At 30.1% G+C, this 24,737-nt stretch overlaps 1 protein-coding gene, 2 long non-coding RNA genes and 1 pseudogene across 8 annotated transcripts in view; 2 read left to right on the forward strand and 2 right to left on the reverse strand.

Moving 5' to 3' along the window:
* Positions 1–3,071: 3,071 nt before the first annotated feature.
* LOC146872041 (uncharacterized) lies at positions 3,072–9,139 on the reverse strand. Its single transcript, XM_085664496.1, is given in 6 exon segments — positions 3,072–3,325; positions 3,636–3,777; positions 3,889–4,096; positions 7,482–8,086; positions 8,088–8,933; positions 9,033–9,139. Coding segments are annotated over 5 exon segments (1,800 nt in total). The 5' UTR covers positions 8,679–8,933; positions 9,033–9,139.
* A 5,537-nt stretch (positions 9,140–14,676) lies between these two features.
* On the forward strand, positions 14,677–15,556 carry LOC146872042 (uncharacterized; annotated as a pseudogene).
* Positions 15,557–16,636: 1,080 nt separating this feature from the next.
* LOC146872043 (uncharacterized) lies at positions 16,637–18,313 on the reverse strand. Its single transcript, XR_014983723.1, has 3 exons — positions 17,799–18,313; positions 17,626–17,705; positions 16,637–17,533 (listed from the first exon to the last, which is right to left on the reverse strand). It is a non-coding gene; the product is annotated as an uncharacterized LOC146872043 (long non-coding RNA).
* A 797-nt stretch (positions 18,314–19,110) lies between these two features.
* The window catches only part of LOC118450517 (uncharacterized), a 35,906-nt gene continuing 30,279 nt past the window's right edge, over positions 19,111–24,737 (forward strand). Inside the window, exons 1-9 of one of the 6 annotated variants that reach the window (XR_014983739.1) lie at positions 19,111–19,601; positions 19,765–19,799; positions 19,862–19,945; positions 20,011–20,080; positions 20,368–20,534; positions 20,622–21,116; positions 23,978–24,207; positions 24,269–24,517; positions 24,611–24,690. This is a non-coding gene — a long non-coding RNA (uncharacterized LOC118450517). Of the gene's footprint in view, positions 19,602–19,764; positions 19,800–19,861; positions 19,946–20,010; positions 20,081–20,367; positions 20,535–20,621; positions 21,117–23,977; positions 24,208–24,268; positions 24,518–24,610; positions 24,691–24,737 lie in introns of those variants that run through there. The other 5 variants (XR_014983741.1, XR_014983738.1, XR_004840735.2 and 2 more) reach the window with 5 other exon arrangements.

The following is a 24,737-nucleotide window of genomic DNA, read 5'->3' on the forward strand; positions in this document are numbered from 1 at the left end:
CATATATATCATATATATATATACATATATATATATATATATATATATATATATATATATATATATATATATGTATGTATATACGCATATAAGAACATTGAATTTAATACAAAATATCGATCGATCACAATTATAAACACAGAATTATTGTTCAGTAGGTAGTGTAAAAGTGAGGCAAATATCGATGTTATGAAAATAAAGTAAAAAATTATTTTTTTATAACTCGCAGGAATTATCCCGCAATTTGTTATTTGAGACAAAACAGCGAGTTGTTTTATTGAATTGAGGGTAGCACGTAATATATTGAATTTTTATTGAACATAGGAATAGCACTATTACAATATCTTGTTGTTTCAGATTTGCGTAACTAAATCTTAAGGCCTCCTTTTCTTAAGTCTTTTCGCAGTATTGTTGTTGTAGAGAGTGTTGACTAGCGGGTTTGGGTGATTTAGGGTCCTTGTTTTATATTTGTCAGACATCCGCTGTATCTACTTTGATACTGCTGGGATCTGTAAATCTTTACGTAAGTCCTTGTTTTTGACATACCATGGCACGTCCACTATTATGCGGATTATTATTGATTGCATAGCTTCCATTTTAGAGATATGGCTTTTAGCTGCCGTGTACCATAACTGGATGGCGTACATCCAAGTAGGCTTTATTATTGTTTTATATGTTAGTAACTTATTTTCTATACTTAGTTTAGATTTTCGCCCTGTTAACCAGTAAATGTCTCTTCTTTTAAGTTTAATTTGTAGTATTTTTGTATGAATGTGTTGTTTAGTTTAGAGTCAAGGTACAAACCCAAATATTTGATTGATTTTGTTTGCGATATTTCATTACTGTGTATAGTGATTGCTGGTATTTTGTTTTTGCGAAAAACGAATGTAATTGCATTTATTATAGATGACTTTAATTTTTCGATCTATCAGCCATTTTTCAAGCTATTTTATGTGATTTTGCAAGATTATAGCTGCATCTTGTGGATCTTCATGTGTGGCTAAGATTGCAGTATCGAATGTTCTTAATATAGTGTCTTGCGTTATCGGGATATCCGCAGTTAATATAATGTCAGCGTATAGCAGTGTAGAGCGTATAGAGGACCGGACCCAGTACACTTCCTTGTGGTATACCGGCAAATATTACGTGTACAGCTGAGTGCGAGTCTTTAACTTTAACGTAAAAGGTTCTATTGTTTAGGTATGATTTAAGTAAGAGATAAATTGGTACTTGTAAGTGTTGTTTTATAGTTTTCAATAAGCATTCATGCCATACCTTGTCAAAGGCTTTTCCGACGTCTAAGAACAGACGTGTACAGTACTTCTTGTTTTCCATAGCAGTTGTTATTTGGTTAATTAATCTGTGGACCTGTTCAGTTGTAGCATGTTTCTCCCTAAAGCCAAACTGGTAATCTCATTAATCGTTTTTTATTAATTATATTTTTTAATTTTAACTAATATTAATTTTTTTAAAAGTTTGGATAGAATAGGTAATGAGGAAATAGGTCTGTAAGAGGATGGTTCATAAATATCTTTATTCGGTTTAGACAGCATTATTATTTCTGTCAATTTCCATGAGTCAGGGAAGTAGTGGAGTCTAAATACGGCGTTAAATATTATGGTAATCATTCTGACGACTTTTTCTAAGAGTTCTTTAATTACTTTCCCACTAATGAGATCAAAGTCTGGAGATTTTTTTAGTTTTTATTATATTTATCAATTGCTTTATTTCCTTTTTTTGTACTCTTATATGTCAAGTTGTTTTGATCTTCGCTTTCAGTACATACGGTTGTAGCATGTACTGTCGTGGGCATAATATTTCGCTGAAAAGTTTGATATAAGTGGTTAGCAAATGTCTTGGCTTGTTCCATGGACGTCTTTGCCCAAGATCCGTTTGGTTTTTGCGATGCTGGAATCTGCATTATTAGTTTTTTTAATTTTTTTTTGTTGCCTTTCAAAGTGAATAGTTTGTATTTTCATTTGGCGTAAAGTTTAAGAGATATTTGCTAAAGCCGGAATTACAGTATTCTTTTATCATTATTTTAACCTCTTTTGTGAGTGCATTTAACTGCCTTTTATTTTCTTCTGTTTTATGCCTTTGCCATTTGTATATAACTTTTCGTTTTTATTTAATTTTCTGCAAAACATAGGCTGGGTATGAACAACACTTTTTATTTTCTTGTATATTAGGGGTAGATAACCATGCTGACTCTTGAATTATTTTTGTTATGTAGTCCACGGCATTCTCTATGTGTTCTGCAGTTTTTAGAGTGATCTTGCAATTTAGGTTTTCGTCAATAGTTGATCGAAATTTATCCGTATTTCCGTATTTCTATTTTATAATTTGGATGTAGTTTCTATGTGGATTGGTTTTTGTAGAAATTCTATCAGTATAAGTGTGTGTCAGTTAGTTCTGTGCTTGAGATTAATTCGAAGTTCGCCTTGTTCAGTCCTTTAGTTACGTGGAATCTAGAAGATCTGGTGATTTGTTTGATGCTGCTGGCCAATAGGTGGGTTCCCCGGTTGATAGTGGTGTTAATGGTTATTTCTGTATGATTTCGAGTAGTGTTTTACCCCTAATTGAAATTCTTTTTGATCCCCAATACTTGTGCTTAGCATTCTAGTCCTACTACTATAGATTTCTTTCCTAGACTTTTAAGGAATTTTGAATATCGCTCTTGAATAATTTTATGTTTAGGCGGTGAATGTATAGCCGATATTCGTGTTTCTCCAGTTATGGTTTCTAGTGTAATTGTCGTAGCTTGTAGATAGTCAAGTGAAGTATTGGCATATAGATGGTGTTCAATATTATTTTTAATGATAATCGCAAAACTTCCGCGTGTATTTCCCGATGGGTGTTTGGTATCATATATACTGTATTTTTATATAATTTTTAACTGTAATGTGAATTTCCGAAATTGCCATAATATCGATGTTATGTGAGTAGATGAAAATTTTGAGTTCTTGAAGTCTTTGTTGTAATCCGTTACTGCTCTAAACAGCTATTCCGATTGACCCATCCATTATTTGTAGGTATTCAAGAATTTTGTTGAGATCTAACATAATGGTTATTTAATGTGTTTTTTGTTGTAACGGTGATGTTTGCATTGAGAGAATGTCTGTTATGAGTTCTGTATTTTCAGTAGATTGGGTTAAAAGTTGTTTAAGTTCTCTATATTTGTTTCCAGGAGAATTTTTTGAGCAAGTAAGCGGTGCTAGATTTTGTTGTTGCGAGGTCTGTTTGCCTGTTACTTGTGCATAAATTCTATTATTTTTGTAAAAGTGTTTAGTATAGTTTTGAGAAATGTCTATTTTTGGATTGTATTCTGTGGTATAAAGAATATGGTTATTGTTAGATTGAGACAGTGTTCTTCGTCTTAGTGAAGGAAATGTCTTGTGTTGTAGGTATTTATGTACCAAACAGCCTTTATAGATTGCTGGATGATTAACTTGGCAGTAAAAAGCAATTTACGTTTATTAGTTTACCCTGTTTTGGGGAAAATGTAGTTAAATGGTTGCCTGCACATTTAACACAAGCAGGTAACCAATTCAGTAATTCTTCGTATGACCGTAGGTTTGGCAGCGATGGCATTAAGGTATGTCACGTTTCGGTCTTGGCGGTTCGAATTTAATTACTATGTTGAGTAGTTTTTCTATGCTCCTTGTTATTATTATTTGGTTCATGTTCAATAGCAAATAGAGGTAATGGCTGTTTAGTATCATATTTGACTATATTATTAATCGACCTAACAATGTGTTTGAGTTCGTCAATGATTTTCTGTAAATTTGTTTTTGGATGAATTCCGCATAGAATTTCCTTTTAACTTTTTTCAGCTTTAAGTTGATAGGTGTGAACATTTGCGTTTTTGCTTTTTAACTCGTTTATTACTTTCCCATAGTTACCCGAGGATGATAACTGGATTTTTGTCTGATTATCTTTGAGTTGCTTTAAAGTAAAATTGTTGTTACCTGCTTGATGCACAAATAATTCTATCAGAGGTTCAATGACATGAGGCAGAATGTAAATAGGAGGAGGTTTATTTTCTTCATTTGTTTTGATGTTACCTGTTGGTATAGCATCAGTTTCAGAGAGAATACTATATTAGTTGTGTATAGGTATATCTTGTAGCCACATCTCGGACTGATGGAACGTGCGTGAATTTATCATATCTGTATTTGTATTAGATTTCCTCTTGTTGCTAGTAGATAAGAACTCAGCTCAATAGATAGAAGCTTTAGTGGACATGTCGATATTCCCTACTTCGTTATTTGACGTATTCCCTATGGAACATGTGTCTCCTATTTTTCCGATTTTTAGCTTTATTGGTGGCATATTTGAGCCAACAGCTGTACGCTTACTGTCTCACCGCGCCGAGATAATACAAGAGGTCAATGTACGCTATAAGAACTGTAAACAAAAATAAATCGCGAGGGATAAGAAATATGTCTATCCTGTATCAAGTTAGCGAGCAAACTCAAAAAGCAAGAAAATAGAAGATAAATTATGACCCAAAAGTTCGTGCCGACTTGCGAATGCGGCCTCTGCTATTGCGCATTCTGATATCGATTGATATTTTAAAAGAGGCTGTTAGAAAAATCCAGACGTCTAAGATGGCGACGAGATCATCAGCAGGGAATCGAAATGACCCACCGTAATTCGATTACATTACATTACTGCGTGAACACCGCGAATCAATGCAAATATTAATTTCATCAATTAAAAACAATAAAAACATGTGGGAGCATCAAAAGCGTAACAAATGTAATTAATACGGATATTAAATGTAAACAAAAATTTTCTAATGAAATAATTACATTTTCTAAAAATACAGAAATATAAAATAAACTCATATGTATATCACACGTATGTAGATTATTCGCATTTCAATATTACGATCGAAATAATTAATCAATGAATTGAATAATTCAAAAAATTTCTCTATTTATGCATATCTCTAAAAAAATAATACTTTGTCGAAGTTTTATTTATAAATATTGAATAATACGTCATTTACAATCGTAATAACGTTTATCATAATTTGGTAATAATTGGAAGAGAAATGCTGTATTATCGAAAAGAATAAAATATATTCATTCACACACACATACACACACATAGAGTGAAAACTTCACAATTAATACTTTCGTTGTATCAACTTCGAGAATAGAAGATATCCATATGGAAAATAATTTTCCTTTTAAATTTTGTCTTTACGTTTATGAGCTTTATTCCTACAGGCATCAAATTGAATTGATTAATTTTCTTTTTTAGTTTGGACTAAAAAGTTTTGTGATGTCCATTGCACAGATGACATAATACGCATGAGCGACGATCCAATTAGTCTCCTTTCTTTCACTCCGCCGGTAGTTTTTATAACTCGATAGTACGGATTGCAACCAAGCTTCGTCGTCTCGTTAATTGTAAGTAATAAGAATATTTTTTCTATCCTTATTTTATATATTAATCAATTTTCAAAAACGCGACATTCGCGCATAAATGTTGGGAAGATATGTCATCGTTTCGTTTAAAAAATATTCGTGAAAATAAATTCCTAGTGACGTTTTCTATTTCGAATTATCCTATTTTATTTTTGCTGTGTCAGTATTTGTTTCACTTTTTAACGTCTTTATTATTCTTATAAAAATTTTATCGATAGTCGTCGTACACCGAATCGTAGCTTTTTAGTAACGCCACTTTTTCATCGGGCTAATGCTTTATTGTTATCTCATTTTTAAACATAAGTAATTAGTCTTAGAGAATAAGGATGACGGTATCCATATGATAAGTTTTGTGATATTTTGGCATGACCTTTTAGTATTTACTGTTATTCTTTTTCCGTCAACTGCGTAGCATCATGCCGATCGTATGTTGTTATATCGCATACGATTTGTTTTCATTGGAGATGTTTTTCTTAGTAATTATCTTTTTTATTAACGCGAAGTGTGCATTAGCGTTTATTAATAAAGTCGAATTATTGTATATACAAGATAAGTAAACTTGTCAAAGTTTAAATGTGAAGTAAAGGAATATCTAAGATAATTGATACAACGAAGAGAACACTTATAATTATTCAGTTTTTTATATCTGTTCTTACAATTAATTCAAATATATGTGTTCTTATACGATCTTCGTGATTGGCTAATCTTTAGCACTATTGAAGAACATTAATAATCAAATTGAAAAATAATCAAAATCAAATAATCGGTTAATAATCGGTTTCTTGGGAATACATCGGTTGGATAGTTGCGTACTTGCTCATTGCAGCTCGCTGATTGGACAGTTGATTGCATATTAATAGGATGATGTTGTTTGGCCGGTCGTTAGCACTTTAGTTAGCACTTCGGAAGTTAATCAATGTGAATTTTGATCTAGCAATTGGATTGTAACTTTGACATCTATATTTATCATATGAGTATTATTCCCAGGATTGATAATTAAGTGTGTATCTTGATGGAACAAATTTATTTAGTTCAGAAGATAGAATGTCAAAAGTTCGTTGAATATTCGAGAGAATTCTGTTATCGTATGAAACGCGTGGATACTCGCGTGTTCAGTTGGATCATCTAATCAGTTGGTAAAAACAATTCGACTAAAAGCCCGGGGAACAACTTTAATTACTTCCTCTCGTACTATTCTTTCTCTTTATTCTTCTTCTTCTTGTTCGATATTTTATTCGAAGATTGTTGTTCTATTTCTCTTTCTTTTGCTTTCTTTCTTTATTTTTTCATTTTTTTTGAAGAATGAAAAAAGACTCGAGAAAAATATCGTTCGAAATTTTTGCGGAAATTCATAAAGAAAAATACATTTACATACATAGAACGCACATGTTTATAATATACATATATACATATATACATTGGTACGTATATGGAAAAGAAAAATAAGTTTGATTGGGAGAAATGAAACCACCCAACTCCATTTCCCCCATCCCCCAGTCCAACCCGGTTACCCATCCTCCCAATTCCCGTCTTTTATTCGTCTTGTTCCATTGCTGTGCAAATAGTCATTCCATCGAACGTAAATATGGAACGTATATTTATATATATATCACTGGCCAGATCTGACATGTCTCATATATTTTTACTTCGTATTAGACTTGCGTTATTTGGTTCGTAAATCGGCGTCGATCGATCGATAAATCCATTGTTTCGAATGATCATTATCATTTCCAAGAAAACTTGCTGGAAATAAATAAGTAAGTACCTAATTTATTTCCAATTTGTGATGACTCGTCGAAAAGTATTAGAGTGAGGGTGGGAGAGTAAGAAAAAGGTGAGATGGGGCTAAGGATTAATATTTAATTTAAGAAAAAGCACGTGCAATGTGTTATGAGGATGTCATAAAATGGAATGGCAAAGTCACTCTAAGGTTCATTTTAATGAATAGTAATTCGAGATATAGTGATGACAATGAAACTTTAGCCTATGGAATGATTTTGTCCGGCTAAATTTAAAATATTGAAAAGGACTTGAAATGGCCACCTTTTGGAACTTGATTTCACGGTATATTTTCGTGCCATTTGATCAGTGACATGGACGCTAAATTTAGTTCTATTATAAAACGATACAGTTTCAGATAATTTCTTAGCAGTTTTATCAATTGTGACGTGTTTATGCTTTGTACTTAGTATAAGTACTTTTTTATTTGATTTGCTCTTGTAAATGGTAAGTGTGCACCCATTGGATTGATATAACGACGTTGAGAAACGAGTTATACCGTATTTTTTCAGTTTGCAGGTTTTCTGCAATTCCCTCTTATTTCCGCGTATTGTTCCAAGCAACGAGATATTTTCAGATTTTAATTTTAACGCCAAAGAAAAACTTGTAGAAAAATTATCGGTTGTTGCAGTTCGATTCGTCATGGTATACGGTTCAAGAAGTTTCATTAGAACAAATTCGCTTAGGGGGGTTGATGCATCTCGAGCCTCGTCTTTTCCTAAATACGGAAACCCACTTACTACATATTTCATCTGTACATCAGATGCCAGCCAGAATTTTATACCAAATTTATGGGGTTTGTTCGACATATACTGGGTAAATCTGCATCTTGCCTTCATTGGAAAGAGTTGCTTATCCACGGTAATATAAAACTCCCAGTTTGAAGCAATTTTGACTGCTTTCAATAAATTTGACCAAAACAGCTAAGACTAAAGCGAATTTGTCTGTTTGCAAACGTCGACTCTTTTGATTTCTTTTGTCGAAACGAATATATCGCAGAATCTCAGTAAAATCGCTTCTACTCATAGCGCTGGAGAAAAATGATGGTCTCTACTTGTTATTCCACAAATATTGAAGCCTCAAATTATTTCCTTCGGACGCTACACGAGCGTACAATATTGCAAGAAACGCCTTCAATTTTGCTTGCGTAATTGTCCAGTTTTTCCACAAAACTCGAGAGGCTTCTAACTCTGTACAAATTCGTACATGTTCCAAGATATGGTTATCAATCAGTAATAGGAACGCACTACTTAGATTCCCCTTCATAATGTTTCTTTTAGCACGTGCTGTTGGTCCGTGTATATCTTTGAAAACACTTTGAATTAGAAATTTACCAGCAACACCACTTTCTTTAATTCCTTTCCAAATAGTCCCATCTAAAGCAATTTCAGTTTGCTTATTTGGTACGTTACTTTCATCTTCGTCTTCAGAACTGGAAGAAAATCGTATGCATCGTCTCATACGTTTGTTTGGAATATTTTCACAATTACTGTCGTTTGACTGATCTATAATTTCATTATCAGAAATTTCCTTATCATTGCTCTCGATAATAGCACTGTTTTCATCACTGGATCAATTTGTCCCTCCAATAATTCGCCGTTGCTATCATATAATTCATCACTTTCTACATCTGAATATTCCTGAAGTATGCTGGTTGCATTTTTCAAATTTCTAAAAACATTTACTCGTTTTTCCATTTTTAGGGTCTGACGATCGCTAAAAAAAAGGTGAAATCAAGTAACTCTCTCAGTATTTAGTATTCTTACAAGAGAATCAATTTTTGAATATTTCAATATACACATAAATGTTTCTTACCCGTGTCATTATGGGGATAAAAGTGAATGATTACGCTTTCAGATCGATTGGACTAAGAATTTATTTCGCGTGTACCCGAAGCAATGCATTATATTCTTGGATGGAACGCTGGGCCCAGTTCCTAAATAAAAACTGCGCATAATCGAATCAATGCCGATAACGGAACGAATGTCGCATGGGGCGTCATATATAATGTATCGGTCTCATGATTCTCCAGAAATCATATTTCTGTGTCGATAAAACGTTGCAGTACCCATCAATTGTTATAGCTTCCCCAATGTTTTCTTTTTTACAAAATTTCTTCATAGAAACGTGCACTAGTCATTTTGACTGGTACTGGTATAAGTGTCAATAACCAAAAATATATTTTTTACTATTATATATAATGTAATATTAAGTTCATAAAATGTATTCTCTACTTACAGCTACAAAAGTCATAACATCATTTCAGAAAGCAAATGTTACATGCAGTAGGAATTTTGAATTTAAATCAGTCAAAGTGACTGGTCTGGTAAATCTAATTTCTTAATTTCTCTTGCCGTTTCTCTTGTAGGTAGTAAGTGATATCTTTATTTTATTATAAATCGTGTAATACGCGTAATTATGTCAGCTCATGATGTTTCGTCTCTCGCGAAGCTAGTTACATACAGTAATGAATGATTAATAGTATGAATAATTAATATTAATTACTGAGATGTATCATGTTAATTTGCTTATAGAGACGTTCTCGAGTTTCGGGACGCACAAACGGAATAGAGAACAAATAAATAATGACGTGGAAACACATAGTCCCTAGTCTCATAGGTTCAAATATCTAACGTTATGTGAATTGATTAGCGCTGATGGATGTGTAACGACGAGAAGAAAATTCATTTGCTCAGCTGTCGTATAGTATACGAACATAATTGATGTTACTTCGCGAGAATGCTCAACGAAATATTGTTTTTTCATACAATTACCTATTTTTACGATTACACCTACTTTAACAATACAAAAATCGTTTTACGTATGATCGAAATATCTCACCATGGTTCTGACAAATGGAATCTATTTTCTCTCTCTCTCTCACACACACACACACACACACACTCTCTATCTTTCTTTTTCCTCGTTAACTCGTTTTATTACGAGACACTTTGCAACGATCATTCCACATGAATAGAACTTGATAATACTACAAAAGTGGTGTACTACATAAAGGATAGAGAATATACACGTTTTGTGGACTGAATTTTTTTCATAATAAAATGATATGCCCTAGATACATATAAGTATATATATGTATATTAGATTGCAGTTTAGTGCGCTTTCGTCGAAACCTTTGTCGAAGAAGATACGGGAACGATCCATTATATATTACATATCTACCTATGTACATACATACCTAAATTATAGTAATTTATAATAAATTATATTATTATACCTAAGTTATAAAAAATTCGTTTATTCGAAAGAATTATTATAATGAAAGAATTCGTTTCTGTCACAAACAGACCCGAATATACCAGTGGAGCAAACACGCAATACACAACAGTGGACTTTATAGAATAGTATCAGATTTTATTACTCGCCCGCATTGTTAAATTTCTTGATAAATCCATGAGATCATTTATTATATACAGATTGTTGCATGCTCACGAAGGATCATGTTTATGCTCGAAGTCGTAAAACCAAGCGCCATTCCAGTTAATAGCTTTTTCGGACGGCTCGTATCATAACGGACTCCAATGTATTAACGCACATGAGCATCTTCCCTCTTTCTCACATTCGCTCGCTCTATCTCTCAATCTTCCCTATCCTTCGGGATTTATTATCGCATAGGTATATATACGTATATATAAGATTCTCTAAAAATTCATCAAGTGATTAAGTTATTTTTTTATTTTTACAACATATTTACAACAACCTATAAGTGCGCTTACCGTTTATTATTTCATCTGTTTTCTATCGTGCGTTACATGAAACGCATTGTTAAAGTATCATATATTCTATGTTATATTTAAAACTAATTTACAATCAGATTCTTATATATATACATGGTTTTAAAAGTAATGCGTTCAAATACTCAAGAAATATTCTATCGAGATCATTATTTCTGTTTTTTTTTTTTTCAATTGGAAAATACAAAAGAGAAGAAAAGATGGAGGATTCGAAATTTCGGATTAAAAATTATGGAAAAAGAAAAAGAGTATGTGTAATATAATTAAAATATTTTAAACCATTCTACTTAGTTAAATCGGGACATTCTATGTCTTTCGATTAAAATTTAAAGTACTGGATATCGTTGATACTTTTTATCTGTTCCATTGGATTCAAAGATGTTATCGATTATCAATTCGACTATTTCCTTTTGATATTTCAGCCGGTTACTCGAAGCGTATCTTTCTTCTCCTTTTAATCCAGATAACACCTATTTCTCTTTTAACCGATTCTATTTGTTTTGCAACGATATTTTTTCTATGTAATCGAACACTAATGTCCATCGATATTTCACTCACGAAAGCGAGAATTTGAGAATCATCGAATCGTTAACAAATGAAATATTTAATATATGTTTGTAAACATTTACGTAATTTTCATTATAATAACTAAGTATTAGTCACGCATGCACGAATAATTAATTATTTTCCGCGTAATTATATCCGGATGGAATGAGTTATTGATAATCATTCTCTCTCTCTCTCTCACTCTCCTTCATCGTTTTTCTCTATTTGACAAATCGAAAAAACAAGTCCATAAGTTTGTATAAATTCCGATCGATGTGAATGTGAACACTGAAAAGTATAATTATCGATATTAGTTAATTTCTTTGATAAAGTTTTTATTCTAATGAAAATTACGCCAATGTTCCTTCTTTTTCTTCTTTTTTGTTTTCATATAAAAGAAAAAAAAGAAAGAGAGAGAATGGCAAAGGGAGAGAGAGAGAGAGAGAAAGAGAAAGAGAATGGTCGGTTTTAGTAATAACGGTTTGTTAATCCAAATGTTATTTCACTTCTGTACCGGATATATTATCCAGGTAGTGAAAATGGCTTAATGTCACCTGCCTGATGGTAGTTATCTCGTGTCAATATTTTCTATACGTGATATGAAGAAAGAGGGAGAAGGAGTATCGACTATCCGTTTACAAGTCTGTCTAAAAACCCCTTGTCTGTCTCTCAACCCCTCTCTTTCTTTCTATCGCTCTCTCTTTGTCTTCTTCTTCTTCTCTCTTATACATCCTTTTTACTCATTTCCTATTTCTCTTCAACGAAATCATACTTGGGATTGTCGATTGTTTTTCTTTTCTTTTTTTTTGCTACCACGTTTTTGCTACCTCTTATCTTCAATATATCAATATATTGGAAAAAGACGATTTAAATATTTATTTTTACTATTTATTTATATTCTTTCTTATCTCCCTTTCCCTCTTTCTTTCTCTCTTAATTTTTTTTATATATAAATTTGTTTCCAAATAAATTTTTATAATTAATTGATTTTCTCAATTGAGTTTTATATTGATTGATGTAATATTAAGATATTGATATTTAGTACAATGATAATCGAGAAAAAACAGAGAGAGAGAGAGAGAGAGAATATGTTGAGATTTAAAAAATTTCAATTTGTTCTTACGATTTCTTTATATAAATTACTTTTCGAAAATTATGATGTTATGATGATATTCGATAACAGAATGTTATAAACGAAATTTGCTAGACAATTTGGATAGAATGAAGACAAAAAAAAATGGTATTAAAGATCCCATTACTTTGATTTACCGCAATAAAATAAATTCATTTTACGGAAAATGAATCGAGGATTTTGATCTCCATCTTTTCTGTTGATACCTATTTGCGTATAAATCAATATTATAACTACAAAAAAAAAATAATAATAATCTATCCATTCGCGTTCTGTTATGATTAATTGATTTGCCTTGACAATAATATATAAATAAAAGTTTTTATTTAATATTATTGTAATAATTACTAAATTTATTATTGAAAAATAATGAATTCGAAGATGGACATTAAATATATATATAATATCTCGGATTAATTATGTGAGGTGATAAACAAAAATATGTTTCTCTGTGAACAAAGAAACGACAATTTACGTTTATTATTCACGTTATTTAAATTTTAATTACTATATATTATCTATTATAAATATCCGTATAATCTCTCGTGCTAACTTTCTCTTCTACGTTTTATTTCTTACTGCCCGTTTCGCTTCCAAATCTTAACGGCTCGATTTGTAGGTAACAAAAAGAATTTGTAAATAACAAAGGACAATGGAAGGGCGTGTCATGAGACGTGCGGCAAATCTACCTGAAGAAAGTATACTTTCTTTACATATGTGTGTGTGTGTGTGTGTGTGTGTGTGTGTGTGTGTGTGTATGTGTGTACATATATGTATATCGAGGAGCATATAAAAGAAACGTTTATGAATGTAACACCATATCTAGATTACGTCATTGATTAAATTATTCAGATTTTAAATAATTTCGATGATTTGATCATATAATGAAGAACACAGTTGAAATACAAAAGTCAATGATACTGTATTTGACTCTCGATCATTTTATCTCATATACACACACACACACAACTAACTAACGCTAATACTTTCAATCTTTTCGGTCAACTACTGATAGACTTACTTATCTTATACATACATACACACAAGTAACTAATTCGACAATCATCCATCCCTTGTTTAACTGTCGATCGGATTATCTCATACGCATACACATACATGTATACCAAAAAGTAGCATTAGGACCTTCCATCCCACATATATATGTACTCATGTATATCATATTTATCCTTGATTTATCACTTGAATACGTTTTTATGAATATATCAATTGAAAAGGATCGATATTTATTCCATACTATAATGTATATAATATGTTCGTTCCACAGGTATGAATAATCCTATAATATATTTGTAATCTGTCTGGAGATATATTTTAATATACGGATTGTGAAGAATCCATCTATTTTGCTGACTTACAAGTTTCTTGAATATGGCTAATGTGTATATACATGATTAGATTGAGCTTCTTATCAAATTCTTTTTATCCAAATAATTAAATTGTTTAGTAAAACAAAAGAAGATTAGAATGATCGAATTGTAATGGATATTATAGGAGAGGGAGCGAGAAATTCAAAGATTGAATTCATATAATAAAAGATTATTATAATATACCATTGTTATCACAAGAATATCGTATTACGACGATATTTTTTCGAATTTATTGGTAAATCACCTTTGTGGAATAAACGATACTGACTTATCGATCGATTAAGTAATACTTACTCCGAGTTTCCAATGATATAATTTCATTTATATATATATATATATATCTCGAATTGATTATGGGAGGTGATAAACTAAAATATGTTTCTCTGTGAACAAAACGATAAATCTTTATTTGTTAATTAATGCTTAGTTTCTAATTAGTCTTAACTGTGAACAAAGAAACGACAATTAACGTTTATTATTCACACTGTTAAATTTTATTTCTTTTATCTGATGAATCTTCTTCTAGCTCTCGTGTTTGCTTTTCTCTTCTATGTTATATTTCATACTGCCCGTTTCTCTCCCAAATCTTAACGACTCGATTTGTAGGTCACAAAAGAAATTGTAAATAATAAAGGACAATGGAAGGACGGGCTATGAGACGCGCGGCAAATCTACCTGAAGAAAGTATATTTTCTTTACATATATATATATAGAAAAGAGGAAGGGGGAGAATCATCGGTCCAATTTGGGGAGTTCGTAACTTTTAAATTAGCAGAACCATATACAAGTCATTGGAGAAATTATAACTGACAATTTTTTTACAAGCTTGTCATCAGCGAGTAAACTTAAAGCAAAAAAAACTACACTTGTTGGAATTATTCGCAGAAATAAAAGAGAGCTACCAAAATTAGCGAAACAGGCAAAGGATAGTGTGACACGCTTCTCAACAATATTATACAAATCGAATGATTTTATTCTAACAATTTACAAAGCTAAACACTATTAAAAAGTATTAATACTTAGTTCAATGTATTCATTCGTTAAAATTGGGATAAGTGACATCCGTATACCAGAGACAATCAGATTTTACAATAGCACAAAATTCACAATAAAAATGTAGATGTAACCGATTAAATGGCCAGAAAATATTGTGTCAAATCTAAATGTTAAAGATGGCCTTTACAGGTATTTTTCAATATCTTAGATTTAGCCGAGATAAATGCTTGGATGTAATACAAAGAAACGATGGGTGAAGGAATATCGAGGCAAGAAATTTTATTTCAATTGGCAGAAAAGCTTGGGAGCGAACATCAAAAGCAGAGATAGCTAAGCAAATAATGTTCATTAGAAACAATAACAAATACAGCTATAGATTCATCTGGATGGAAAGCTTGTCAAATAAGATATTGTAAAGTCAATAAGACTAACAAAATTTGTATAAAATGTAAAAAATACGTATGCGGAAAATGTGCGATACAAAATACTGTAATTTGTAAAAAATGTGCTGAAAATGTATAAATGTAAATAAAATTTTTCTAACTAGAAAAAAAATATTTTGTTCACTATCCAGTTGGATAAGATCTCTTTGTATATTAAGATAATTATCTTTTTTTGAAACGGTCATTTGATCGCTCATAGTAGGATTAGGTATATATGAAATGTCGGTAGGTTTAGTGTTAAGTGGACTTCTAAAGAGGAAATCATAAAAAAATAGCGCTGAGAGAAAAATCACATAGATAATGTAGAAATGAATTAGTGTTTTGATCTTTATTAAAAATAATATATAATATATATACCCGCTAATTATTTACTTTGAAATAATAATCGACGAATGTACATACTTTATATGCATTTGTCATCGAACAAAATTGTGCTACTGCTATATCTTATCTAGCACAGTCAAAAGTGGAGAAAATAAATATAAGAGATGGTATAGTAAAACCTTACTAAATTATCATATAAAGAAAAAAGAATAAATTAATTCATTATTTTCGTTTACATTGATACAATAAAACGAAATCACTGGAATCAACTAGCCTCGAATACCTACGATTCCTGAATTACGAATCAAGATACTTACAAATGTGCTATAAACTGTTTGCAGAACCTATAGTGTTTTAATGTATAAAGTCGTTCATGTATAGACTTAATTATTTTTGTCATAGAATCATTTGCTCAAAGCTCATTAAAATGACCGAGTAAGTTACTTCTCCGTGCGAGCGTCGTGAAACGCATTTCTTTGCATTTGGAAATATTCTAAAAATCTGAGCATCATTTATTTACGCATACAAAGAAGCGGGCAATCGCTATTTCACAAACATAAAACATATGACATACAACTCTATATAATATTAAAATCAATACTGGAGGTTCTCCTTCGTCTCAAATTTCGAAGAGCTTCACAGCACAAAAGAGATAAGATCTGATATAAAGCGAAAGCAATATTACTAGTATCATTATTATAATAAAAAAAGCTCCTTGAAAGTATACGTATACTAAGTAAATGAAAGGAGGTTACTTGAATTTTTATTAATAAAAACTAAATGAAATAAACAAATAAACAGCACGAAATAAAAAGGAATTAATAATTGCGGTTTATTTAATAATGATAATTACCCTAAAATTAAATTTTCGATGGTATAATCAACAAGAAAATAATATTACTTATGTACGTCCATTTGTATTGTATTTGTATTTTATCTTGATCATAATACTGGATAGTGACAGAGAAGTCACCTTCTCTAATTGTCTATCATGCGAAAACAAAACAACTTTCCTAAAAAATACCAAGCAAAATAGAAATTACCAAAAGAGGAATAGTCATGCTCGTCAATAACTTATTTAAAATATTACAAACAGTAATTTGTGCTGATTCGGACCTTTCATCCTCGGCATAATTGAGTGTTGGAGGGATTTTAAATTCGTTCGTTTTCTGCTACAAGTTCTACGTTAGCTTTAAAACATTTGTCCGCGAAATAAGTCAAAATTGAACAGCTATGATCCATAGGAAGTCAAAAACAATGTAGTTCGATATATAAGTAAGTTGAAAATAAAATAGCTCATCGTCATTGATAAGACAAAATCGTAATAGGGATCAGTAAAAAGACAAACAAATTTTTATTAAATCTATATTAATAAAAAAATTGTGAAATTATTAGGTATGAAATTAAAAAATTTACTTACCAATATTCTTCTTATAGAAGAAAATGTATTTATTTTTTGATCATTTTCTTCGATGCACTGACTCTACTACGCGAATAGTGTAATACAGTATAAAAAGAAAAATAATTTTAAACTTTATAGGAACAAATCATAACTCTATGACTGATTGCATTGATCGCGGTCGATTTAAGTGCATATGATACTAATACTTAAATTGCTAAACGTGGACGAAATTCAAGTAACGAGCAAAGGATCCTTCTAATTCATGATTGTTAAATTACTTAAACGGTACAACACTCGATTCATTATCACCCGCATGATTGCATTGATTATCTGAAAAAAGAAAGAAAAACAAAGTTATTAGTATGATCTTTATAATGAGTTTTTTTTGAATTATGAAGGAAATGTTTAGAAAAGAAATTTACTTATTGTAGACTTTGTTGATTCGTTGCACGATGAGCATCCTGCCTCAAAAGGATGACAAATTATTCTTCTTTTATTGAACCTGAAAAGAGGAAACGAAATTATTAGTATCATTGTTATATAATAAAAAATTATTAAAATTATTAAAGAAAAATATAAAAAGAAATTTTCTTACCGGAATCTTTATTAATCGTTTGTACGAGCTTTCTATCCCAAGATCTTAAAGAATATATACTAGCATAAACTCTACATCGCTTATTTATATTGAATTTAATTTTATTTAATCAGATTATTTTGAGATATAAAAGGAAATCAAACGTATTACGAATAAACACTGCTTCTACTTCATATATTATATATACAAGTATAAATATAAGTATATATGAATATTGAATGTAATACAAGATATCAATCGATCAAAATTATAAACACAAAATTATTGATTAGAAAGTAGTGTAAAAGCATCAATATAAGAAAAAAATATCAATGTTATGAAAATAAAGCTAGAAAATAGAATACGCATAAGTACGTGCCGACTCGCGAACGCGGTCCTGTAAAAATCACGCTGTTATCGATAGATATATTGAAAGAGAGTGTACGTTAGAAAAAGTCTACTAATTATCTGTAATTATGCGAAGCGACAAAACACCGTGTAAACGGAGTTAAAAAGTCCAAGATGACGAAGGGACCATTAATACGGAACTGAAATAACTCCTATAATTCGATTACGTCACATTATTGCGGATACAACGTGAGTCAATGCAAATATTATTATTATAATTATTTAGTTAAAAACAATAAGAACATATAATAAAAATGTGTGAAAGTATCAAATGTAATTAATTCGAATTTTAAATGTAAACAAAAAATTTCTTTCTTAATTAAATTTTAATATAAATATAGAAATATAAAATAGACACACATATGAATAGATGCGAATGCAGAACATCCTTATGCTTTATATATTACGCGCGAAATAATGAATAATTAATAAATCTAGTAATTGTAATGATTTATCTATTTACGTATTTCTCTATTTATGCACATCTCTAATACGTTTCTACAAGTATTTAGGGAAGTATAGTACTTTGTCGAGTTTTTATTTATAAATATTGAATAATAGGTCATTTACAATTATAGTAATAATTAAATAGGAAATGTTCGACTTTCGAAAAAGAGAAAATATATATATACACACATATACAAATATCTAAACGTAAAAGGTTCAAAATTAATACTTTTGTCGTAACAACTTCGAGAATAGAAGATATTCGTATGGAAAATAATTTTATGCGGACGCTTTAACATTTTCTTTACAAATTGTATCTTTGTTTAGGAGCTTTATTTCTACAGATTTCAAATTGAATTGATTAATTTTCTCATTTAGTTTGGAATAACAAGGTATCCGTTTAGACAATTTTTAAATTTCTGTATCATATTTTTAATGTTTCGATATTTTAATATAATAGATGAAAAAATTACAAGCTTTGCGAGGTCCATTGCACAGATGATATAATGAGCGACGACCCAATTAGTCTTCTTCCTAACAGTGAATTAATCAGTTTGTATAACTTTGTGTTACTTTGTTGCAACCGAGCTTCATTGTCTCGTTAATTATAGGTAATTAGAAAATTTTTTCTAACCCTTATTTTACACTCTCCAAGCTCTATAACAATGTATTCTATAAATGCAAACATGATGAAATAGTGGCGCTGTTGTCACTAAACGTTTAAGGTTAAGTTAGCTTAACATTATATTTAATGCTTATTTAAAAAATAGATTGCGTGTGATCATAATTTTTTCAAGCGATATGCTTTCGTTATGTATAACAAAAATGTTAAGCCAATACCAATTTATAAAAAATCATTTGCATAACCATACTATCTACATATATATCATAAAATGATATTTTATTCATAATGTGTTTGTTGCAAATTATTCGATATAAACAACACACTATTTTTCTATTAACTGCAAGGTAATTGTTCTTTTTTAAATTACTATAAATAACTTTAGTAAAATTTGTTATTTAACCTTACAATATATTTTTTTTTCTACCAGTCATTTTCTTTGTATATTATTGCTAATATTGATCATCATTAAAGATTATAAATATAAAAACCGTAGGTCGTTTTTTTCAGGAAATCGTTACTAATTAATCCATCCAAAGGAAAAGGTAATGTCGTCGTTGAATTTAAAAAAGATTTCAACGCCACGTTAAGGTTATCTATTAAACAGGAATACAAGAAGCAAAAGATTCTATCAAACATTTACAAAGTTGGTTGAAGGACATTATGAACAGGTCCAGTTAATATATTGAAGGTAAATATGAAAGAAGCAATTAAATGTGAAGCAATTAAACAAAGTAATAAGGCAACAAAAAATAGTGATAGGCCGTAATCACAATGGAAAGACTTTTTGGAATATTTATATCCACAGTTATTTATTTCTTTATCAGTAAGTATGAAAACATTGATAAAAAGTATTTATAGCTGTAAGTTGATTTAGTCTTCAAGCTACTTGAGACGTATACAAAGTACTCTTACTGGATCATAGGAATAAATATAGATATAAAATTTATTTATCGACCGACAGATATTTACCTAAATATATTATGTAACATAAACTTAGTTAATTGCCTGAAGGCACTATTTTACAGGACCTTTGCCATTGTTTCTATCACCTGTGCATAGATCCATCAGTACATATTGTGTCACTATATTCATTATATTAATTATTTGTAGAGTACTCTGATCATAGGAATGTTAAACATATGGATCCCAAAAAGACACGATAATACATAAATGTATTGACAAAAATAGTATAAAGTAAAGGAAATGTTTCTACAAGGAATATTTTGGGAATGCTTCTGTGACCATTACTTATGTTGGCATGCATATATATTGCACAAGTATGTACATACTATATATTTCTAATAGAGATAGAGGATAGTTTCTTCTTTATGCTCTTGAATCATAACCGAATTTAAATGTTGCAGACATTTTTTACTTTTGCTTATATTCACGCAATTTCTTATATTATAAAAAAAGTGGCAATGAAATCAAAATGTATTCAAATCTATCATTGTGCAAGGTGGTACACTCTTCGAAAAACAGAAGTATTTTTTAAAGTAGTTGCATATGCATCTGAAAATTTAGTACATGGTACAGGTTTTTTCTGTCAGCTACAAATTTACTTTGAAATGATATTTTGCTTTGTACATTGTACTTTGTTGGTCATTTCATGTCTATTGGGCAATTGACATTCGGCCATCTTACGGCATTTTTTATGCCAACTCAAATAGTTCAAAGATTCTCTCTCTAGTATTTTATTATTCTTACTTACAAAATGTTATATAAACTGTTAATAATCATATGTGAATTTTATCTTATAGGGATAAGATGGATCCAAGGCAATGGTTTCTATTTCTGAGTGACGAATAATATAGCGGTCATGAAGGATAGCATCCTTTTATTTTGCCAATCGTTTGTAGGTCAGTTGAAATTACATTCTTTTCTACGTTGATAAGAATATATTTTGTTGCAGTGATTCTCAATCTTTTCTGTCTTTTTTCTTTCTTTTGTTCTTTTTTTTTACTTTGAGTAATGTCTGAAAACGCTTTTGTTACTTTTATTCTGCAACTGTTTGTGTTTATATATATTATATATATGGATAGCTATATATATAAATTTATATATATATATATAAACAGGAAAAAGAACGAAAATAATTGTACTAAAAGAAGAAGACTAAAAGAGAAGAAATGAATGGGAGACGATGCGTTCTATCTTATACGAAAGATAGAAAGAGGAAAAGAATGAAAAAAGAGAGAGAGAGAGAGAGAGAGAGAAAGAGAGAAAATAAGAAGATGCCGATAAAAGTTATAAGAGATTACGCCATACTTTTAATATTTTTTAAGTTCATCTTCACATTTTGAGTTATGATATTAAACGATGCTCGTATATCTTTTTCTTTCTTTTTTATTTTTTTTTTCAAGTAAGCCATCTTATTATTTTCACAATTTCTTTATACCGTAAAATATACAATTAACTCTTCTGGCCTTGTTTTTTGATGGGTATCGTGTGAACAGGAAGCATTACGTTTCGTTATTTAATGTATATAATTACATCATAATAGAAACCTTTTTGATATGTATATGCATGTATGTATGACAATATATGGTTTTATTTTTTTAATGAAAAATATAATTGTCATTTACTTTTCAAATTAATATTTTATTTTTTATTAATTTCACATATAAATACATAAGTACAATAATATATTATATTTATCTTCATCTATCTCTCTTTCTTCCGCTCTCTCTTTCTCTCTTTCTCTCTCTACGTACTCGGCAGTTTGAACTTCCAATTTACAGACATTACTCTTCTTATTCTCATTTTTGCTCGAATACATTTACGTGTATTGTAAACTAAATTTATAATATTAACATTTACGTGTACTTTAAATGTGTGGAGATAACAAAGAGATGGAGAGGGAGAAAGAGAAAGATAGAGAGGGGGAGGGAGAAAGAGACAGAAAAAGAAGAGGGTTGAGATGTCAAAAGGTGCAGTTATTGCTTGCACAATCTCTGTCCCGCACGACCCTCTTCTGCTCTCACCACTCCTTTTAGAAAAGTCTTTATTTGTAATTAATTTGTTCTCATTGGCTGTTTTGCATTTTACACGAGTTCTTAAAATGAACCTCACGTAGTATTGGTCATTTTCCTACATGTTCATGCTTTTACTATTATTATTATTATTGTTATTAATGTTACCTTCGATTTGAAACTTATAGAAATTTCAACAAACAATTTTTTGGACGAATTTGCTTATCATCGGGAAAAAGAAAGAAATTTTGAAAAGTATAAATTTCGATAAAATGAAAACCACGTTTTGAGGTGAAAAATAACAGTAGTAATAATAATAATAATGATGATGATTATAATGATAAGAACATTAAACAATGAGAAAAGAAAATATAGAAAAAAGCCGCGAATTTTTCATAAAATGGCTTTAAGCAATTAAAAATAATTTTTGCTTGAAATAATTTCTAATACATAAATATATAGGTGTATAAGTTAAATTAAAGTGTATGTGTAAGGAAGAGAGTGAGCAAGAGAGAGAAAGAGAGAGAGAGAGAGAGAGAGATGTCTTGCAAATGTTTCTTCCAAAACGAATCTTCGCGGTTCTCAATTTCGCGAGTTTTGCCTATCGGCCAATTGCATCTTCTAAACTTGTTTAAATTTCGCCATATTTATACCCATGTTCGTAGACCATCACGTAAATGCGTTGAACCAAGCGGGGAATTGAATCAAGGGGAAGCTTTACGGAAGGAAATTATTCGACTTTATCCATTTATTTTTAAGAGAACTAAATCTTCAGAATAGACATCATGTTAAACATTTGTTCGATTACTTCCATTTATTTTTTTTATTTCTTTAACTTCAATTTATTTGACCAGTTCTATTTTGTTTGTTTACGATTATTATTATTTTTTTCCTTCTTTATCAATTCTAAAATATTTATATAATTTTAAAAAACTCCTTCTTTCTTTCTCCTTCTTCCTACATTCCTTTGTTCCTTCCAACAATTTGTCATGATTTCTCTACAAACATTTTTGATATTCATAACATTTTCATTTGTAATTAAATCATATGGGTAAATATATACACACTCCTCTCCTTATATATATAAGGAGAGGAGAAAGAGACGAAAGCTCCTGTTCATAATGCGACCTCGTATTGGTTGATCCAATTTGACTCTCTCTGACATGATGTACATCAAGGTTACATACCTACGTATGATAATATCTAACCGTAATACCCAGCCGAGCTACTATTCTACCATAAACTGGCATTGTCATCAGTTTTTTTTCTACCATATAAACAGAGAACAGATTCATCCCATAGACTAAAGTGTCATCGATATACTTTGGATTACTATCCGTTAAAATTAATTCTAGAACAACTTTTCCATTCCATTTTATGACACCATCATATACGTGCTTTTTCTTAAATTAGATATCAACCCCTACTCACATCCAATCATTTCTTTAAAAAATAGATACGTATATGATAAATATAAATATAAATATATATGTATATATATATGTATATATATATATATATATATATATATATATATATATATATATATATATTAAAGGATATATTAAATCCGATATATTAAAGGATAATATGATAGAAGAATGGAACAAATAAAGTATCCTAAATTTCAATACCTTTTTTGCCGCCTCTATTAATTGTTTCACGGAGATGGATATATATATATATATATATATATATATATATATATATATATATATATCTATGTAAAGAAAGTATACTTTCTTCAGGTAGATTTGCCGTGCGTTTCATAATCCGCCCTTCCATTGTCCTTTGTTATTTACAAATTCTTTTGTGACCTACAAATCGAGCCGTTAAGATTTGGAAGAGAAACGGGCAGTAGGAAATAGAACGTCGAAGAGAAAAGTAACACGAGAGCTATAAGAAAATTTATAATATAATAGAAATAAAATTTAACATTGTGAATAATAAACGTTAATTGTCGTTTCTTTGTTCACAGGTAAAACTAATTAGCAACTAAGCATTAATTAACAAATAAAGATTTATCACTTTGTTCACAGAGAAACATATTTTCGTTTATCACCTTCCATAAGCAATCCGATATATATATATATATATATATATATATATATATATATATATCTGAAGTAAAAGCAGTGTTTGTTGGTAATACGTTTGATTTATTTTTAAAATAATCTGATTAAATAAAATTAGATGCAATATAAATTCGCGATTTAGAGTCAGTTTTGGTAATATTCTTCATGATCCTGGGACAGGAAGGTCATCGTACAAAAGATCAATGAAGACTGGTAAGTAAATTTCTTTTTTGACTTTTCTTTAATAATTTTAATAAATTTTTATTCTATAACAATGATACTAATAATTTCGTTTTCTCTTTTCAGGTTCAATAAAAGAAGAATAATTTGTCGTCGTTTTGAGGCAGGATGCTCATTGTGCAACGAATCAACAAAGTCTACAATAAGTAAATTTCTTTTTTAAACATTTTCTTCATAATTTAAAAAATCTTTC

The sequence above is a fragment of the Vespa mandarinia genome, unplaced genomic scaffold (assembly GCF_050613455.1).
Source record: "Vespa mandarinia isolate Hongniang unplaced genomic scaffold, ASM5061345v1 scaffold_61, whole genome shotgun sequence".
Lineage (NCBI taxonomy): Eukaryota > Metazoa > Arthropoda > Insecta > Hymenoptera > Vespidae > Vespa > Vespa mandarinia.